General features: G+C 42.3%; 5 protein-coding genes across 5 annotated transcripts; all 5 read left to right on the top strand.

Annotated features, from left to right (window-relative positions):
• Positions 1-1,876: 1,876 nt before the first annotated feature.
• MELLADRAFT_109196 (uncharacterized protein) lies at positions 1,877-4,660 on the top strand (the record flags this gene model as incomplete). The annotated part of the gene is made up of 2 exons (XM_007413124.1): positions 1,877-2,663; positions 2,733-4,660. The coding sequence occupies 2 exons, from the start codon at positions 1,877-1,879 to the stop codon at positions 4,658-4,660; spliced, it is 2,715 nt and encodes a 904-aa protein (XP_007413186.1).
• Positions 4,661-5,914: 1,254 nt separating this feature from the next.
• Positions 5,915-6,409, top strand: MELLADRAFT_109197 (uncharacterized protein; the record flags this gene model as incomplete). The annotated part of the gene is made up of 1 exon (XM_007413125.1): positions 5,915-6,409. One exon carries the CDS (start codon positions 5,915-5,917, stop codon positions 6,407-6,409), a length of 495 nt encoding a protein of 164 aa, XP_007413187.1.
• Positions 6,410-7,175: 766 nt separating this feature from the next.
• MELLADRAFT_90111 (uncharacterized protein) lies at positions 7,176-7,589 on the top strand (the record flags this gene model as incomplete). Its single annotated transcript, XM_007413126.1, has 3 exons — positions 7,176-7,254; positions 7,310-7,349; positions 7,406-7,589. 3 exons carry the CDS (start codon positions 7,176-7,178, stop codon positions 7,587-7,589), a joined length of 303 nt encoding a protein of 100 aa, XP_007413188.1.
• MELLADRAFT_117302 (uncharacterized protein) lies at positions 7,578-9,279 on the top strand (the record flags this gene model as incomplete). Its single annotated transcript, XM_007413127.1, has 4 exons — positions 7,578-8,117; positions 8,236-8,308; positions 8,388-8,544; positions 8,617-9,279. The coding sequence occupies 4 exons, from the start codon at positions 7,730-7,732 to the stop codon at positions 8,986-8,988; spliced, it is 990 nt and encodes a 329-aa protein (XP_007413189.1).
• Positions 9,280-10,997: 1,718 nt separating this feature from the next.
• Positions 10,998-11,330, top strand: MELLADRAFT_65514 (uncharacterized protein; the record flags this gene model as incomplete). The annotated part of the gene is made up of 1 exon (XM_007413128.1): positions 10,998-11,330. One exon carries the CDS (start codon positions 10,998-11,000, stop codon positions 11,328-11,330), a length of 333 nt encoding a protein of 110 aa, XP_007413190.1.
• Positions 11,331-17,978: the final 6,648 nt, after the last annotated feature.

Consider the following 17,978-nt stretch of genomic DNA (forward strand, 5'->3'; position numbering starts at 1 on the left):
GATTCAAAGTCATTTAGTGAAGGTGAAGATTGGGAGTCTGTTTTTGAATGATAGAAGTCGGGAGATCTTTCTTGATCTTCAGTAACTACTTCTGTTTTATTTCTGTAGTAAGATTTCGCCGCTGGTTCACTTTGAGACTCGATTTTGGAAGAAATAGATTCCGTCGAGACGTGGTCCAATCTTGATCTCAAGTGTGAGTGCTTAGATCTATGACGTGACCGAGTAGTGAGTCTAGATTTATCCAACGCATGTCCATAGCGGTATCGAGGTACCGCGGGAGTTGTGGAGCTCTCTGGCCACCGCTTCGTAACACTTTGCTGAGTATTTGGTGGTGCTGAAATAAGAGTGATTGATAAATGTGCTACAAGTGCTATGTGAGGTTTCATCTTTCGAGAAGTAAAGATAGAAAAAGAACTGAAGAAATATAATAGCAATAAATCAAGTCAGATTGAAGCTTTCCTACGGCGGCGATTAGATCTAAGCCAAAAAAGTAGGAACTGAATGAATTTGAGAAGATCAGGAATGAGACTATGAATTGAACATCAGAGTCTTGATCATAAGCATATACTCGAACTCACTAGCAAATGTGGATAGGTATATCACTAAACTTGATCCTGATCAATGTGAATTTTGCCAAGAAGTTGAAGATTTTTTGCAAACAAGATACGACCTTCCCAGACGGTTTTTCTGATCACGATGAAGCTATCAATCGAGATCTTAAAAAACTAAAAAAACCGTTTCGCCCAAGTCCTTGCTTGAGGATGATTTATATACTGGTGAGAGATGAGATATAAATTAATTCGAATTGGAAAGCTATGATATTTTCCAATAGGGTGACGAATAGTAAAAGGATCCAGTCCTTTTGATCTAGATAACAAAAATAATCAAAGATAGAAGAATCAAAATGTCCTTGAAGGAGATTGGCAATTTGACTGGCCTGCTTATGCTGTCACAGGCACTGATAAATCGAATTGTATATGCGTGTAAGACTTTATGACTGGAGGAAAAACCAAAGGTAAGAAAAACCAAAGAACTAAAGTGGATGAGGAGGACGAGACTGAGGATGACTCGATAGCACGAATATACATAAGTTTCGTACCATTGTTGATTAGATATCAACGATGAACTCTCGATAAACAGTATCTTCCAATCGTACATCAAGATGGGTATGTCAATTCTGGAGAGGAAAGAGACAAGGATGAGGTATGCACGAAACAAAGCGCATGAGATGACAATGGCATCTTGAGCGAAAGCATGGCAACGTTACGCTTAACCACAGTAGATGGCACATATCAACTCAGAAAGAACAAAGGGAAACTATACATCCCGGTTTTTAGGATACAGTCATATGTTCGCGTGAGATCACAACCGGACCTGTTTACTGAGATTGATGTTGTGATGGAACAACAATGGGGTCGTTCAAGTAAACCAATTTGGTGATTTTCTATCTAATCATCACGATACCACGAATATCCACGCCAGCTAAAGGAAATCGGATCGACTTTCAAAGCACATTGATATTATGCCCACCAATACTGCCAAAACAATATTGGGATTTTATGGATATGATTTGAAACTTTGAAGCCTATGATGGGTCATTTCTATGGAGTCAATTTGAGCAAAGTTGATCCCGAAGGATGTTGTATGAGCCGCTGAGATATCACCATGATGAAAAGCGAGTGAGCAAAGAATGATGAGGAATGGAAACACGAGTCACTGTCAAGTGATCAGCTGCTGTCTTTCGGACTGCCCCGAAGTCTGGTTTCGGTTTTCGATCAGCTCGGGACTTCCGTGTGATATGGACCGCGCAATAATTTTTTCGAAACTGCACTGAAAATTATTTGACGCATTCATTCGACTTACCAAGACTATTCCAATGACCATCTCTAGAACCAAAAACCAATCCAATGAATCATACTGGATAGGCCTACAACATTCTCTCATCGATCTAAGATTTCGAGGCTCATACGAAGATCATGAAAGCTCATCATCAAATCTTAAACTTACCCAATCACTTGTGGAAGATTATTGTTCAGGTCAATGGAAATCAATTCTAGAAAACGCACAAGTCCGTCGATATTTTCAAATCAATGAAACAGTTTCAGTGATTCCTATCGAACTTGAAGATGATTTGCAGTTTGAAATCATCTCACGATTAACGGTGGTGGCTACTTTACTTTCGATCTTTGTACAAGTGAATTTTACTGGACCTATTTTCGATGTAGAACCTTCAAAGGTCTTTAATTCGGAGATAGATGAATCAAATTTAAATTCGATCAGCTTAAGCGAATTATCATTAGCTGGCGAACCTGCTTATCATCTTACTAAATCAGCCACTTTTCTTTGTTTGGCTATCAAGTTAATCGAAAGCTTATCATTGATTAAAAATAAAAAAGGAGTCGAGACATTGGCATGGTGGGAATTAAGAGCTGGAATCTTACATCGAAAATTAATCGAATCTCAAATTCCATTTTCGGATGAACTGTTTTTACGACTTGATGAGCTTTTAATTGATTTAAAAACAAATTCTTCAGAGAATTCTAATGCTCAAGATTTACTTCCAATGTTAACTTTAGAAAGAGGCTTAGCTGAACATTTGATTGGAAATGATAAAGCTGCAAATCAGTTGTTCCTTCGTGCTGCAGAAGAAGCAGGTCTGGAGTGTGAGTGATTTCTCAAAATTCGATCTTCGTGCTGGCAAATTTTGACCTGATGGTGGACATGCATTCTAGATGAGCTTACAGGAATACTAGGAAAACGAACCAAGTTTCAAGAACAAGATCTGAGTCAACTTGTCCTATTGGCTAAAGGTCGAACCCGGACGCCTTTTCTCAACACTCAACCTGATCTCTCCGATTCTCTTTCTCCAACGAAACAAAGCGTAACCCCTATCACTTTGGCTCTCAATGACGATACCTTGCTAGAAAAGACTCAATTCACTTCTACAACTTCATCAATGTCTTCATTAAGCATTGATCCAAAAAACCAACCTGAACTTCATCCCTTAGACCAATCCATCTTACTCGCTCTTTCACTTTCGATCAAAAACACTTCTCCTTCGCACGGTCTTACCAAAGCTCAAATCGCACCTTTTATTGAACGCGTACTCGAAAACCCAGCCAATTGGTCTGTCCATAGTATGGCACTCTTAGTTCGGAGTAGACTAGAAGCCCATAGATCACGTACAGTTGAACGAGGTTTACTCCAACTCCAAGCCCTGGTAGATCAATTGACTAAGGAAGCCGAAAATGATCCAGTAGATAGATGTACAGCAAAAGAAAGGGTTCGTTGGTGTTGGACGTTGGAACTTCCATCTAAATGGGACCTAGAAAGACAATTAGGTAGAAAATTGATCGGACTTGGAGTAATTCGAAGTGCTATGGAGATTTTCGAAAGACTAGAAATGTGGGAAGACGTAGTCCAATGTCATCTTACATTAGATTCCAAACCGATAGGAATTCAATTAGTTAAAGACTTGATCAATGGACAGAAAATCGAATCCGATTTGAAAATGTCAAAGACTCGTTCTAATCAAGATGGGAAACGACTTGGAAAACTTTGGTGTTTGTTAGGTGAACTTGAATCGGATCCTACACATTGGAAAACAGCTTGGGAAATCAGTGAACATACTTCAAGTCGTGCAATGAGATCTTTAGGAGCTTATCATTTCTCAAAAGGATCTTATACAGAATCATATGAATGTCTTTCAACTGCTTTGAAGATCAATCCTTTGTTTGCTAAAACTTGGTTTATATGTGGTTGTGCTGCTATGAGATTAGAGAATTGGGAAGATGCAGAGATGGCGTTTAGGCGTTGTATTTCATTGGATGACGAGGATGCTGAGGCTTGGAATAATTTGGCTACTGTTTATCTTAAACAAGCCAATACTGAAGAACCCACAACATCACACCAAGAGACTTCAACTTCCCACCCGCAAGATCCAAAAGCCGACCTAGATTCTGATGAGGATGATGAGGATATTCCAGTACCAATGTTAATCTCTCGTACAACCTCTGCATTTCATGCACTACAGCAAGCAGTCAAAATTTCATATGATTCATGGAGAATGTGGACAAACTATATGATTGTAGGAATGAGTATTGGAGAATATTCAGAATCGATCCGAGCATTAGGTAGAGTCATCGAAATCCGAGGAGAAGATGGATTGGATTTAGATGTATTAGAAAAATTAATTCAAGTTTCGATTATTTCGAAAAATTCACTTTCTAATGAAGAAGAGGCGATCATTAATTCTACGAAGATCTTTGATAGATTGAAGGATGTAATGAATAGAATCGTTTTAATTAAATGTTCAAAAGTTTGTAGGGTTTGGGAATTGATGTCAAACTTATGTGAATGTGTTCAAGATTATAAAAGTGCTTTGGAACATCAACTTACAGCTTATCGAGTTGGAGTTTCACAGGTTACAGAACTATGGACCACTAATTTAACATCATGGAAAATAGCATGTGAGATTGTAGAAAGAACGCTTGATAGATTAGAAACCATTGGATCTAAGTTGAATGATGAAGAGGTGAATTGGAAATGGCAAGTTAAAAGTATTTTACGTGGGTTTTTGAGTAGGTCTAAGAATAGTTTTGAGGATGAAGAGAGATGGGTTTTACTTGATTCACGATTGAAAAGTATTAAACAAGGTTGAGAACGTATTCATAGTTGACATGTCTTGTGAAAATGGATTATATATCACTGATGTAATGAAAGCAAAACGACAACTCTGACTGTTCGAGCTGATTGAGAGGGCCCATAGGGAAAATATTTCCGCAACTTGGTTCGAGTTGAGGTCTGATAAGTAACTTGCATTTTTGTTATTGTTGAAGCTTTTGATATCGTCAGAGGACTTTGAGATTGGGACTTTGAATTTTCAAAACTGATGATAGTATACTGGTGCCTTGCTCACATTCAGATTAAATGTTTTGGCTTATATTTTTTTTTTCAAAGTGGCGCATGGCCATTTGAACATCATACGGTTTCAGAGTTTTCAAAAAATAGCCTTCCCAGTAGCTTCTCAAAGGATTTCAAAGTTCACAATCCAAATTCCTCAGATCTTTGAGATTCTTGCGGGTTTGACCCGCAATGCTGTGTCGGCAGTTGAAACAGTCTGCTAAGGATCTTCATTGCGAAAACGCCACTCGGACCTCACAATCCGAGGTAATCCTGATGGCAAGCTAGATCCAAGGCATTTCTCCTGCTGGCGCAACAGACTGTAAGTGCAAGAGCTCAACGAGATCATTCACACGCAGACTTCTAGGAGCACCGCATAGGTCTTGATTCAGGTTTCCACACAACTTGATCAAGTTGACGTAAAAGAGAGAAACTTACATCCTCCGATAGAGTGTTAGCATCATGCGGTATCATATATATGTATTACAATGTGATCAATGTTTGAACGCTGGCTCAGAGTCACAAGTCTGTCTGACGGGGACAGGCGGGGACGGAAAAGTTTTACTTTGGTACATGAAGAGATGCCTCGCTTCGCTCCTGCGTAGGACTGGTAGTATGTTTCTAATCGACTGAAGTTATGATACATGGTAGATCGAAGCCATCTTTTGTAGGATAAAAGCGAGCAAGCTCTTCCAGCAGCCACGCATGAAGAGCTCCATTTTATGGGCAAATCCTCGACTTTCCTGGATATTCAGCTGGTTAAACCCTTACAAACTTACATATTTTTATTCGCCGGCGGGCTGAACATTCGTGCACCTCACCTGACCATCATTCGCAGTTCGATAGTCTTTACTATTCTCAAATTTGACCGTCCGTTTGTTAGTAAAACCATTCCATCACAATCCTTCGAGCCTAGGTCTTTTTTCTCAAATCGTATCCTAGCAAGAACTTGACCCATAAACACCTTTTGAGGGTCTTCGACGTTCCAGCGCTCTTCAAGATCCTTTGCATCATGAAGTACCATATGATCTTTGTGGGAGCAATATCCCTCCTGAACTATCAGGCATATGGTCTCCTGCATGAACTTGTAGCTCCACCACTTCCGCAAAACTTCCAGGTCATCGATAAAGGAGTAGAAGGTTTAAATGCTCACATCAAGCCCTTGCCTGGCATGGAAAAGATGCAAGCAGATTTTGATCTTAATCAACAATTGCAAAGACAGACCATTAACTATCAATTCAATCCGAAAGAATCAGATGTCCAATTCGGGCCGTTCGGGTCGGAAACAGATGAAGTTGACGGAGGCACGCTGCACATTTCTGGACCAACTACTTCAGTAGCAGCACCAGAAATAGCACCAGAGGCAATCGCAGAACCAATAAGAAGTGCATGGGTGGCCGCACGTCGATTCAGAGGATGTTCTCGCAAACCTCCGCAGGGCGAAGTCCCCCCGGCTGTCAAGGGACGTTTAGCTTGGTTCTTCAACGGTGGTATAAATGGATGTTGAAGACGTGGAAAGATGCATGAAACATCTTCGTTACGGGATCTTCTTTGATTATTACTGTCTTTTGGTTTGCTAAAGAATCGAGGATATAAACCCACGACTTCCTTGATTGTGTGTTCACTTGCAAGACCAAGAAAACACTCGTTTTTGTTCAACTTCTTTATCGTGCTTGTCTGTTTTAGGTAGTCTTTGATACACAGATTTTTGGAGGGATTTGATAAAATTAACATTGTACCTGTTTATACAAGCAACTCGGAATCATCATATTGTGGTATGGTGAATATATATCAGCTAAATTGTATTTACCAATTGGGGAGATAGCAGCACATATCACATCAATCATCTCCCCGACTATGAGATCTCACCTTTTTTACATTCCGAGAAAATATTGTCTTCTTTTTTCTTGAGGCTCTGGGTGTAAGAAAGATTCAAAACAATCAGATTTTTGGGTATAAAAACATGACAACCAGGCAGTAAACGTTTTCTGTCATTCATATTATGAGTTGATGAATGCGGGATCCATAGAAAAGAATGATTGAGATGTGTGCACGGGAATGGCAAACTGATTGGTTGAGCTTGATACAGGAACTAATCAAGCAGGAAATAAAAGTTGATCATAGAAATTACTCACATTTTTTATCTCAGCTTACACATCTTCCCTTTTGCTATGTATTTACGGAGAACTGGTGCATGATCCAGCAGGGGTCAATCAAAAGAATTTGAATACAAAAAAGGACTCATAGCTATTGGATAAGGCTCATTAATCCCTATGGATCTCCCATTTCCCATGTACACATCTGATTGTCCGGTTTACCATCCTTTGCTTAGGCAATCTCGGTCGGAGGAAGGTGCAGTGTCATGTAGACAGCACAGCCCTTCAAAGACTTCAATCATGAAGCTGAGTTGTCCAGGAATGTGATCTCAAAGCGCTTTGCGATAAAGGGTACGCAATGCTATTCCTGATCGAATCTTCCACGAGTCTCAAGTGGTTTTTCTCAGGCCCAAGCAGAGACTCCAGACCATCTATTGCAAGTCACAGATTTCTATTGCAGCTTACCAATGGACCGTTGCTGAGTTTGATGAAATTTCAGGTTCAAGGGCAGTAATCAGTAACAGATTCATGTCCCTCTTTAATGGCCGATTCGCGTATTGGGGCACATTCTTATTTTTTGGGAGGGGATAAAACCTCTTCTCGTCTTTGTAGCTGGGAGCAATTGATCAATTCTCCTTCCCGTCTTCAACTCTTTATTCGCAACTTTATAACCAATTCTTGTGATACCAACTCAAAGCTTTTTAACAAAGACCTATCAATCAATCTTCACAATGTCTTCTATCACATTCATCGCCTCAATGGAGAGCTCTGCTCAACTTTCCAAAACTCAACCTCAACCCAAGCCCGTATTTGCACTTCCCATCATACCCGTCAAAGCCAACGAGCCGTACTATCACGAATCATATCCAATTACTACGCCAGGTGTTGATTTGATTCTCGCTTCCTCAGATCTGATTTCATGTCGATTTGCTATCTCTTCTAGAAAGCTGGCTTTCCAACCTGAAGTATTTTCTCGTACCGATAGAGTCAATATCGAACTTTCTCTTGGGGTTCCTTTGGTTCAGATGGATGGATCTAAAGAAGTCGTTGAGATCATCTTATCTTGCCTTGATTCAAACTTGATACCGGACCTATCTGCTTACAAATTTGATGATCTCGGTATGTTATTTTTTGGGTCATGTCCATTGCTATAGAATCGCACAAGATACTATCTTTTCAGCTTTGTAATGTCTGTCATGAAGCAAGATTGATTTACGTTCTCCGGTTCAACTTACAGTTAGTGCACTCGAAGCGGTGGCAGGCGGGTTGGAACTTGAGAAAGTGGAACGACTTTGTTTGCTTGCAATTGGGTAAGAAGAACCGTCATATAAGACTGAGTACCTTCAATCAACTCATGATTTTTTTCGCCCCCTGATTTTTTTTGTAAAGTTCATATTACAAGTCCAAGCCCGTTCACGTATTCGCACTGGCTGAAATCTACGAATGTGATTGGATGGCCAAACTCGCATCCGAGGAAACATTGCCATTGGACATCACTCTTTCAGAGCACAAGCGTCTTCTTTCCAGTGAAGCTTATGATGCCTTGGTGAGGGATTTCATCGATTTCTCCCCATTTTACAAAATCAAATAGTTAACATGTTCTATTGAAATTATCTAGCTCGAACTACACTCCTATCGAAGGAAAGAAGCTCGTCGAATCTTAAGCAACTTGAGGATACCTCTAAGCTTTTCACATCCTTCAAATTGTGAACCATCTCACATTGAAAACTTTTGGAAATCTTCGTTAGGTAGACTTAAAAGAGCTGCATTGAATTCATCAGCTGACTTGAATATGAAGAGGTTGTTTTCACCCGAACTTGAAAAAGCTGCAAGTTTATTACCTTGCTCTTCATGTCGACAATTGGTTTCTTGTTTTGCTGAGTTGGCTGCTATAGAGTTTAGTCAAGTTAGGCGTTGGGTTCTTCCCACTTCATCTAATTTTTCTGATTCAAGCCTTCCTACTCATGAAGCTTCTTTCAAGCAGTTGTGAAGTCAAATTGATGTAGGATTGAAGTCTAAAGATCCATTTACAATACCCTCTTCAATGCAATCTTGTAAACTCAAAGCTACTTTGAACATTCCCTGCAGAGATTCTTGTAATACATCTTCTTTCTAACATCTTCGTTTTTTCATATCTCTATGTATTCAGAATATCACCTTGGATTTCTTGTTGGTGAATTTGTAGATCAGTATGTAGTTTTAAGATCATACATTGTCTTCTTTGATAAATTTTCTATTTCACATTCTATGAAAAATCCATGTATACATTATTTGAAGGTCTATCTGAATACAAAAGTCTCAGTGGCTTTTGATGACAATAGCACATTAAATAATCAATTCTATATCACCTTTTCTTTGCACCTGGTTGTTCATAACCATTGAGATACCCTGAACTCAAGAGAAAGAAATTGGTTTGTGGAAAATACTAAAAGCACATGATTTTCAGTCATGATTCAATGACAAAGGACTCCTTGTATTGGGGCTCTGAACAAAGTAGAAAATATGTTGGTCAACATTGCTGGCATTGGTATTGTTCAGCGTAACAAAATCAGAGCTATTGCTTGTGAGCTAGGGCAACTTTCCATAAGCAGAGAAATGTGGGGTTCAAGTTAAACCATAGTTTGGCCTAATCAGAGGGAGCTACTCAAATTTCTCCCTGTCCCCTTATGAGATCAAAGCCCCATACTGAAGAAGGTTTTGTCTTGAGACATCTTTTTGGAGAGTCAAAGGGGCGGAACAATTTAAGCAACACTGCCACAGTTACTTTACTGTTTACAGTAAAGTAATGGTAAAGTAAATTCTTTTCCAGTATAAGTATCAAGATACTTAGTGTTGGTCTGACCAATACCTTACTCCCAGGTCCCTGAGAGTCAGACAGTATCATCAATTTCAATACCGTATCTAGTAAAGTATCAGAAAACTGATACAGTCAAATAGAGTCAAATGCAAAAAGGTTGAAATCTTGTTACCAAACATTTGGGTTGATGGTCCGTGCACGCGGCATATGTAAGCGCCTCTGAACACCCACATATCCCCAGTGTGCCCTGTATCCTCCGTCACGTAAGCCCCCTAAAAGATCTCTGGGCTTCATTTCCTGGTTCCCTTCCCTTTCCTTCCGGTGTCCATGCCATGAGCAGTCTTCACCCATATTCCAACCACAAGTGAACCGCCCATGGATTTCATAGACATTCATCCGGGACCGATCAAGTTTCAGATTGGTTCCTGTCATACCACCCATCATCTTTGATCATCAGAACTTGATTTTTCTTCCTTGTTCAACGCCTACGCTTCCTACTTTGCCAACACCACCAGTACTGTTCTCATAATGAATCACTGTTTGTCACCTGCCCAAATGAGCACCCTTTTAAACCCTACCAATTTTCAACCTGGGTTCAAGTATTGATTGCACCCATTCCAAAGTCCTCGGTCTTCTCAACTTGCCACCAAAGGTTGAACCCAATTCAACCCCAATCAAGGGACTTGGTAACGGCCTGCCCACCACACCGTGTAAATATCCTTGTAGCATGTCGACGTGCACACACAAAAGACTTTCCTTAGATCCTGTAAAGACCCATCAAAGAGGTACCACAACAAGCACATCTTCCCCTTATCACCTGGGAGGTTGAAAGTCAGTTGACTCCTGCTGACCACAAAGGATTCCGCAAATCCTTTGAATAAATCACTATTCACAAAAGGTGCTCAAAGGCAATCTCAGTCTAAATCCGACCAAAAGACTTTGAGATTTGTTTCAAAACCCTCCGTGTGTGCACTTCGATGTGCTACACAAATATTGACATGGTGCCAGTGGCAAGTTGATTCATATCAACCTCTGTACTAGCGAGCAGGATGTGTATGACTATGTGGAGGACAGCCCTTCCAAAAGCCCAGGTATGTCCTTTTTTTATCTTACAGTTCAAAGGAGGGTGACTTTGAACTGAGCGCTCACTCTCCTCACTCTCTTCTCCCTGGGCCTACCTAGGTGCTCAAAAAGACACACTCATGTGGCTGCGGAGTTTGTCTTACACTTTCTACTTATTGAAAGGGACCAACATCACCAAGGGAAGCAGCAGCAAGAAAAAACCGGCTTACATTTTGATCCCGCTGCCTACCACCAAGGTGTTGTTTGACTTATCCTCAAACAAGTTCCACAACTTGAAGAAACAGTTGTTCCTGTTATCCAGCAAGATCGACAAAACCAATGATGACTTGAAGGGAAACACCACCATCCTCCAAGCCGCCGATGCGAGTGACAGAGTGGTGATCATGGAGTTCATTGTCAAACATGATGCCTATGGCAAAGGGCTCAAGCAAGAGTTGGGGCAGAGATGGTGATGTTGGGAGGTTTTTTGCTGCTGTTTAAGCCTTGCCTGGCACGGATGCTGGATTCACAATTGTCATGTAAAATCCAGCCAAAGCTGCGCAAGAGGCAGCCGATGTAAGCATTTGCTTTTTGCATCCTCCTAGCCTAGGCCATCCAGCTGATCAAACCTATTTCTCATGTTGCTCTTGATGTAGAGTCTGACCAAAAAAACAAGGGCGACTTCAAGCTCATCACAACATTGAGAATGTTGCAACCACGTTGACTGCGCTCGCCCGTTTGGTCCCACTGGATCCTCAAAAAGAATTGCTCCAAACCTTGCAGCCCAAACTTGGTTTGTTCACAAACCACAATAACAAGGGTTAGCATATTTTCAACCCAGACGATCTCTCTAAAAAGATGGAGTTGACCTTTGCGAACCTCATTGAATGGGCCGGAGCATTAGTAAGCCCAATTTATCTCTCTGACACCTCTTGAATATCTCATGTATCTGACCCCAAATGTCCCTCAGGCAGCAGGTATCCCGGGCGTGACCTTGAACATCCCGCCAAAAGACCCTGACTTTGTTTGGAAGGACATCAAACGCCCCAACACCATTTTTTCCCTGGTGCCAGATGTCAAACAATGCAAGATCAGCCCATGGCCTCCTACCTTCCCCCTTGGCAGCTATGCTGAAATGCAAAGTACCAACGTGAACATCAATTATGATGTCATACGCAGGGTTTATCCTCAATCAACGTTGTTTGACTACCTAAGCTTTTGCGACTTTGGTGACGCGACAATTTTGGACATAGCAAAGATCTTGATTGCTCATGGAATCCACAGTTTTCACCAGATTCTCTTCCCCGCCGTGTTGAATGCCAAGATCATCAAGTCATGGGGTATATTTTGGGGTAGCGCGATGGAACTAATGATGCATCCTTGTAGGTTCTATCAAAGCCGAGCTCAACCAGAGAATGATGTTGATCGTTTGAACAAAGGTAAAGTCAAGGCTGTAAATTCAGGGGATACAAAGTACAAGTCCGGGCACGTGCCCGGGCAAGCACCCAGAAGTTCAGATCCCCGGACACAAGCTGAAATCTGGGCAAAAAAAGACTTCCCAGCTCAACACCCAGTTCTCCGCCCGGAAACCCCACACTCATTTCCATGCCTTCAAACCACGTAAATTCATGTCTTCCTCTCAGGTTTAAACTTGGATACCATCAATTCCTCGTTTTCAATTGTTTTCTTCTGTGTTTCCTGAAACTTATCTTTTTTAATACTTTTCAATCGTGTTTAGTTTTTGATTGCTTTTTTGATTTTGATCATTTCTGTTGATTGTTTTGTTGTTTTTGCTTGAAACTGATCTTGTTATGTTTTGTGTTTTGCTTTTGATCGTTTCCTTTTTGATTGTTTCATTCTTTTGACTGTTTTTTTTGATTGTTTTGTTTTTTGATTGTTTTGTTTTTTTGATTGTTTCATTCTTTTGGGTTGTTTTGTTTTGTTTTGTTTTGTTTTGTTTTGTTTCTGCTTGAGACTGGTCTTTTCTCTTATTTAACAAGCATTGTTCAATCTTTTTCTTCACAATTCAACTCATCTTCCATTTATTGAATGTTTTCTTTCCTTCCTTTGCAATTGCACAGTGGTTTCTCTTATTGAGTACTTTTGATAAGGGAGTCAATTATCAAGAGCGAGTTTGTAGAGATCATCCCACAAGCCATACAAGAGAGAGCAAGAAAAATATGAAGCTTAGTGGATGTCTGGTCTTTGGGTATGTATCACAATAGCTTAATGTCTTGGTATAAACGAGCTGCAGGGCCATGAGCTATTCCTTTAGATTCAAGGACTCTATCGTTCCACGGTTTCTGGCTACTGAGGGTTCAAAGGTACAGGGGTGCCCGGGCACATGCCCCCAAGTCCAGAATCTAAATTTACAGCCAAAAATGAAATCTGGACTTCTGGACATGTGCCTGGACTTCTACTTTTATCCCCTAATTGATGTGATACCTGCCTGTGATTCCCAAAACCCTCCTCTTTACACACATCATCATCTTTTGTCCCCCATTTGTCAAATGTGATGTGTTGGTCAATCACTCTATGCTTAAAGCAATACCCACATAACTCCTGTGTACACCCCGTCATCATATGTTGTATCAATCTGATTTAGGTTACTTTAAACAACGCCAAGCCGCTGTGCTGCGTAACAGCAACGGGGGGTTGCGGAGCAGTGCAACCTCCCAGATTTCAAGCCATAATGGGCAGCGCAGTCAGCAACCGCGCTGCCCGTTGCGTTACCGTTGCGCAACGGGGGGGGCAGGTGGGACAGGTGGGACGGCATAGCATTTGATTGATTGCATCATGTTTATTAGGGGTGTACTACGTGTATATTGAAAGAAAGAAACTTTTTTTAAACTGATTCGATTCATTTACCCATTTTGGTCTTCAACTTCCCACCAAAAGTCTTGATTGCATCGTTTACCTCGGTATACTTATGTGCTAAAGGCACCCCTTGACGGATCCAAAGCCTCGATCCCACACAACATTCGATAGTTCGTGGGATTAAAGATGCACGGTCGGATGAGCATATATCTGCTGCAGCAGAGAAAGTCCGTTCAACTGTGGCCGAGCTCGCCGGAAGAGACATATAGTCTCTGGCTAGAGCAGCCAAAACTGGAAAGACTGTACAGTTTGCCTGCAAAGAACAACATAAAGCAACGGTGAATAAATTGATCATGCGAGGTTTTATAGGAGAAAAACAAAAAAATACCTTCCACCATGGCAAGATTGCTATGCTTTCATGGGCGTTGTCTTGGGCAGACATTGGATGTGACCCCTTCAGGTAGGCTGCGACTTCATCTACCTCAACCTCGGGCTCTTGAGCTGTGAATAGCTGAAACATGCTATTGACCGAATGAGAGTCCGAGTTTTCCTTGGCCGGGGCTGGATTATTCTTGGGCTTAGCGGCTGACACCAGTTCTTTACGTTGCTTGTCAAATTTAGTTCGAAGGAGGTTTTCCGCACAGATGGTGTGGGGACTTTGAGCCCCAAAAGCCTTCTTGTAGAACTCGAGTCGAAAGAACGGGTTGAGGAGACTTGCCATTACAGTGGTATTGCATCGTAAAGCTTCTTCGAGGTATTTATCAACACGAGTTTGCATCGAGATAATCATCGGTAAGAGTGCATCACCCACTTGAAGGTCCTTTGCACGACTTGCAAGGTGCACCTTGAGTGCGTAGAACTTGGGAATGACCATCGATCCGGTTGGCCCATCCCCCTCCATTCGTTTGGTCAGGTCGAGGAAAGGCTGATGAGAAGCAAAATCATAAGTAAAAGAGTCCAACTTAGGAGTTAGTAAAGGTCATGGACTCACAGCAAGTTCATTAGTCAATTCCTCAAGGGAATTCCAGTCGTCCGGTGAGAAGTAAATCTCGTGGAAGTATCCACGAGGTTTTTGGGAACTCCTGTTGCGTCTCTTCCTACTACGCACATGTTCCAAGTCCTCAGCAAGAAGTTTGTTGACCACCTGCAATGTGACAAGTGTATCATCAGCGCTAAAACACTATGGGAAGCAGGAAGATAAACCCACCTTCCGTGCCTGCACCAACCTGTTGAGGGAGTCAAATTCGGCGTTCCATCGTGTGGCGTTGTAGCCCGGAATCAAAGGCAACAGTTTGAGATTGAGAGCCTTCGCCTTCCTCGCGAAATGTCGCCTCCAAGCCGCTGATCGAGCCACTCTGCGCGATATGAAGTTAGCCTACAAACAAAAAGGAAATAGCAGTCAGTTCCAATTTGGAGATCGATATGACCTTCAAGAAATATGTCAACTCACCTTACTGGATCAAACGTTGAGCTTGTTTGCGTGCTGTCTGGAAGTGGTGTTCTTGAAACACTCAGCACCTGAAGGCTCAAGTGCTGCTGCTGATTCAAGAGGGTCCTCCGCATCGTGATTATCCTCGACATCTTCATCATACTCTGGAGCCGAGAGTATGACCTCATGTTGTGAATCATGGTCAGTCTCGTACTCATCTTCTTCATCAGGTGTAACTTCAAGGTCGTGATCAGATTCTTCAGTATCGATATTGATGACTTTGGGTTGCTCTTCGCCTTCGTCTTCGTCTTCTTCGGCAATGACGGGCAACTTGCCAGTGATTGGAAAGGCTCCAAGGGTTGACTCACGCAGCTGGGTTCGCGAAGGGGAAGTTTGTCCGAGTTCGGCTAGACCTCCTTTAACGGTGCAAGATATCTTGTGGAGGAAACACCTTGCATAGTCCGTTCTAGGGCTCCATGTGTAAGATCCTGTGGTAGAAGTCGCATTGGTGTGTGATGCTTCAGGAAGTTCGTCTTTGGAAATTCGGAATTGAGTGTCCATCTCTTCGGCCATAGTTATGTTGTTCGAACCGGAATCGGTGACCTGGGCGAGCATGTGGTGGAATCAAAAGGGAAAACCATATCTAAATTAGATAATTGTTCTAATGAAATATGGAAAAAAAAGGAATACTCATCTTGTAATGAAGCTTATGCTTCTTCATAAAGTGAACCAACGGTTGAGCTAACCATTTGCCGTTGTGGTGCCACGCAATCAGCTTGAGTGTAAGATGTCGCACTTGAAATCGCCAGTTGTCGTTGATGAAAGCCACCGAAGCCCCTAGGAAGGCATGGATGTTGTTGGCAGTGGTCCAACCGTCGTGGATCAGGGTAAACCTGCCCTTGTTCCTCTGCCACAAACACTATGTCAGCGAATTTGATGTTGGAAGGAGAAGGATCAAATACATTGAAAGAGACTTACCAAGATCTCTTTCAATACGGTATCTTGCAATGACGTATACATCCCGGCTGCCTCTCTGGCCACCCAAGTTCGTCCAAAGATTTTGATGTCGCTTCTGATATATCGGAACGCCAGGCGGAGGTGGTAATCCTCGATACGACTCCAAGGCAACGCCCCAGCGAGAATCCACACCGCAAGGATCTGATTCAAGGTTTCGTTTTTGAACTTAATCTTGGATTCTTTTGGATCAAAAAACTCCATCATTTGGCGTTGACTTTCAGCTTTCTGCTTGCGTTCTTCATCGTAAGCTGAAGGCGGAAGATTTGCACCTGCGTCGATGGCATGCTGGCGTGCTGTACATACTGGTCGACGGCGAGTGGCGGTGATGTAACCGTCTCGATGTGCCTTCAGGTTGCCGTTTGAGTCCAAAGATACTCGGCACGTTTGGCCGCACCAAAGGCAAGGATAAGATCGAGGTCTCTGGTCTTTGTTCTACTGACACGGTAGGACAAAGTGGTAAAAATGAAACACTATGAGATTCAAATAAGAGAACATAAAGGAAAAGACAAAGTTAAACTTAAACTCACATCGTTCTTTCCGAATTCCGGTTCACCAAAGTAATCTATAACCGCATCATACTCTAACTCTTGATCATCTTTCACTTCGAGAACCTTTGCTCGCTTGGCTTGTTGGCGCTGGGTGAGTCCATCATCCGAGTCTTGATTCATCTCGGTGTCCGAAGGTACACCTTCTTCGGTCAGCTGGTCATATATTAGATTGAAACTGCTTTTAGTGATGTAACTGTTATCGCAAGTTCAAAAGAACTTTGCTTACCTGAGGCTGTGGGTTTTTCGATTTGCTGGCCCTGGTCCTTTTCTTGGAAGTGATCGTCTGCGAGTTAGACACTTCGCTTTCGCCTGAATTCTTTCCATCCTTAGCTTTTTGACTCGATTTCTTCTGGCGAGACGTAGTAGATGATTGTGAATGTTGTGGAAGAGTTATAGTGATTCTGCTATCAGCTGAGGGCTGAATCATGGTAGAGAGACTTTTACGAGGAGTCGGTGGACTGCTGGAGCGACGTAAAGGAGTGGAAGACACGTTATTCTGAGGTTGTGAGGTATCATCCAGATCACGTTCGTCACCTGGGCTACTAGCCATGACGATTGGATAAAAAATAACTTTGAAAGGATGAAAACCCGATAGAAAGTGTTGAAGGCTGGGCGATGGAGGGGAACTTGATATTGCCAACTTCCGGGACAAGGAAGGTCTGAAACGTTCGGGAATGAAGCATAGTGCTTCTTCAATCAAGGGTGATATCATCACCCCTGATTCGTTGAGGTGGATTTGCCTTTTCGAGATTAGTTGGGGTTGCTGATGATGTGAGGTTGCGATTTAAGGTGAGAATGTGCTGATTGGTCGATGGATTGATGGGCAAAGGGTTGTACCATTGAACCCTTTGCCCAGCTACCCGGCCCGCTGCGGGGTTGCGCTGCCCGAGCCACGGCTGTGTCCGCACCGCAACCCCTTGGTTTTCAACTCGAATTGAGCAGCGCAGTTGGCAGCTGCAGAAACGCTGCGGTGCGCTGCGGTGCGGCACATAGCGGCTGCGGTGCGTTCCACTGCGTTGCGCGATTTTGGCAGCGCAGTGGCCCGGCGTTGCTTTAAAGATGAACAAACAGTTGTTCTGCGTTAGAAGTGCCCTATGCCATGTTTTCAATTCAATCATACAAGTTGTCTGAGTCCTCCATCCCTACCCCAAGTCCCCCTTGAGAAAAATTGCTGAGGTGTGTTCTGCAAACACACCTCAGCTCAACCTTGTGTGCCAAGTTGCGCTTGTGATCTTGTAAACATTGAACTGAGGTGTGTTTGGTGTTCCATTAACCCTTTTTGAAGGGACAGGAGTTGTGTTGATTGCTAG

Source organism: Melampsora larici-populina (genome assembly GCF_000204055.1).
Source record: "Melampsora larici-populina 98AG31 unplaced genomic scaffold MELLAscaffold_35, whole genome shotgun sequence".
Classification (NCBI taxonomy): Eukaryota; Fungi; Basidiomycota; class Pucciniomycetes; order Pucciniales; family Melampsoraceae; genus Melampsora; species Melampsora laricis-populina.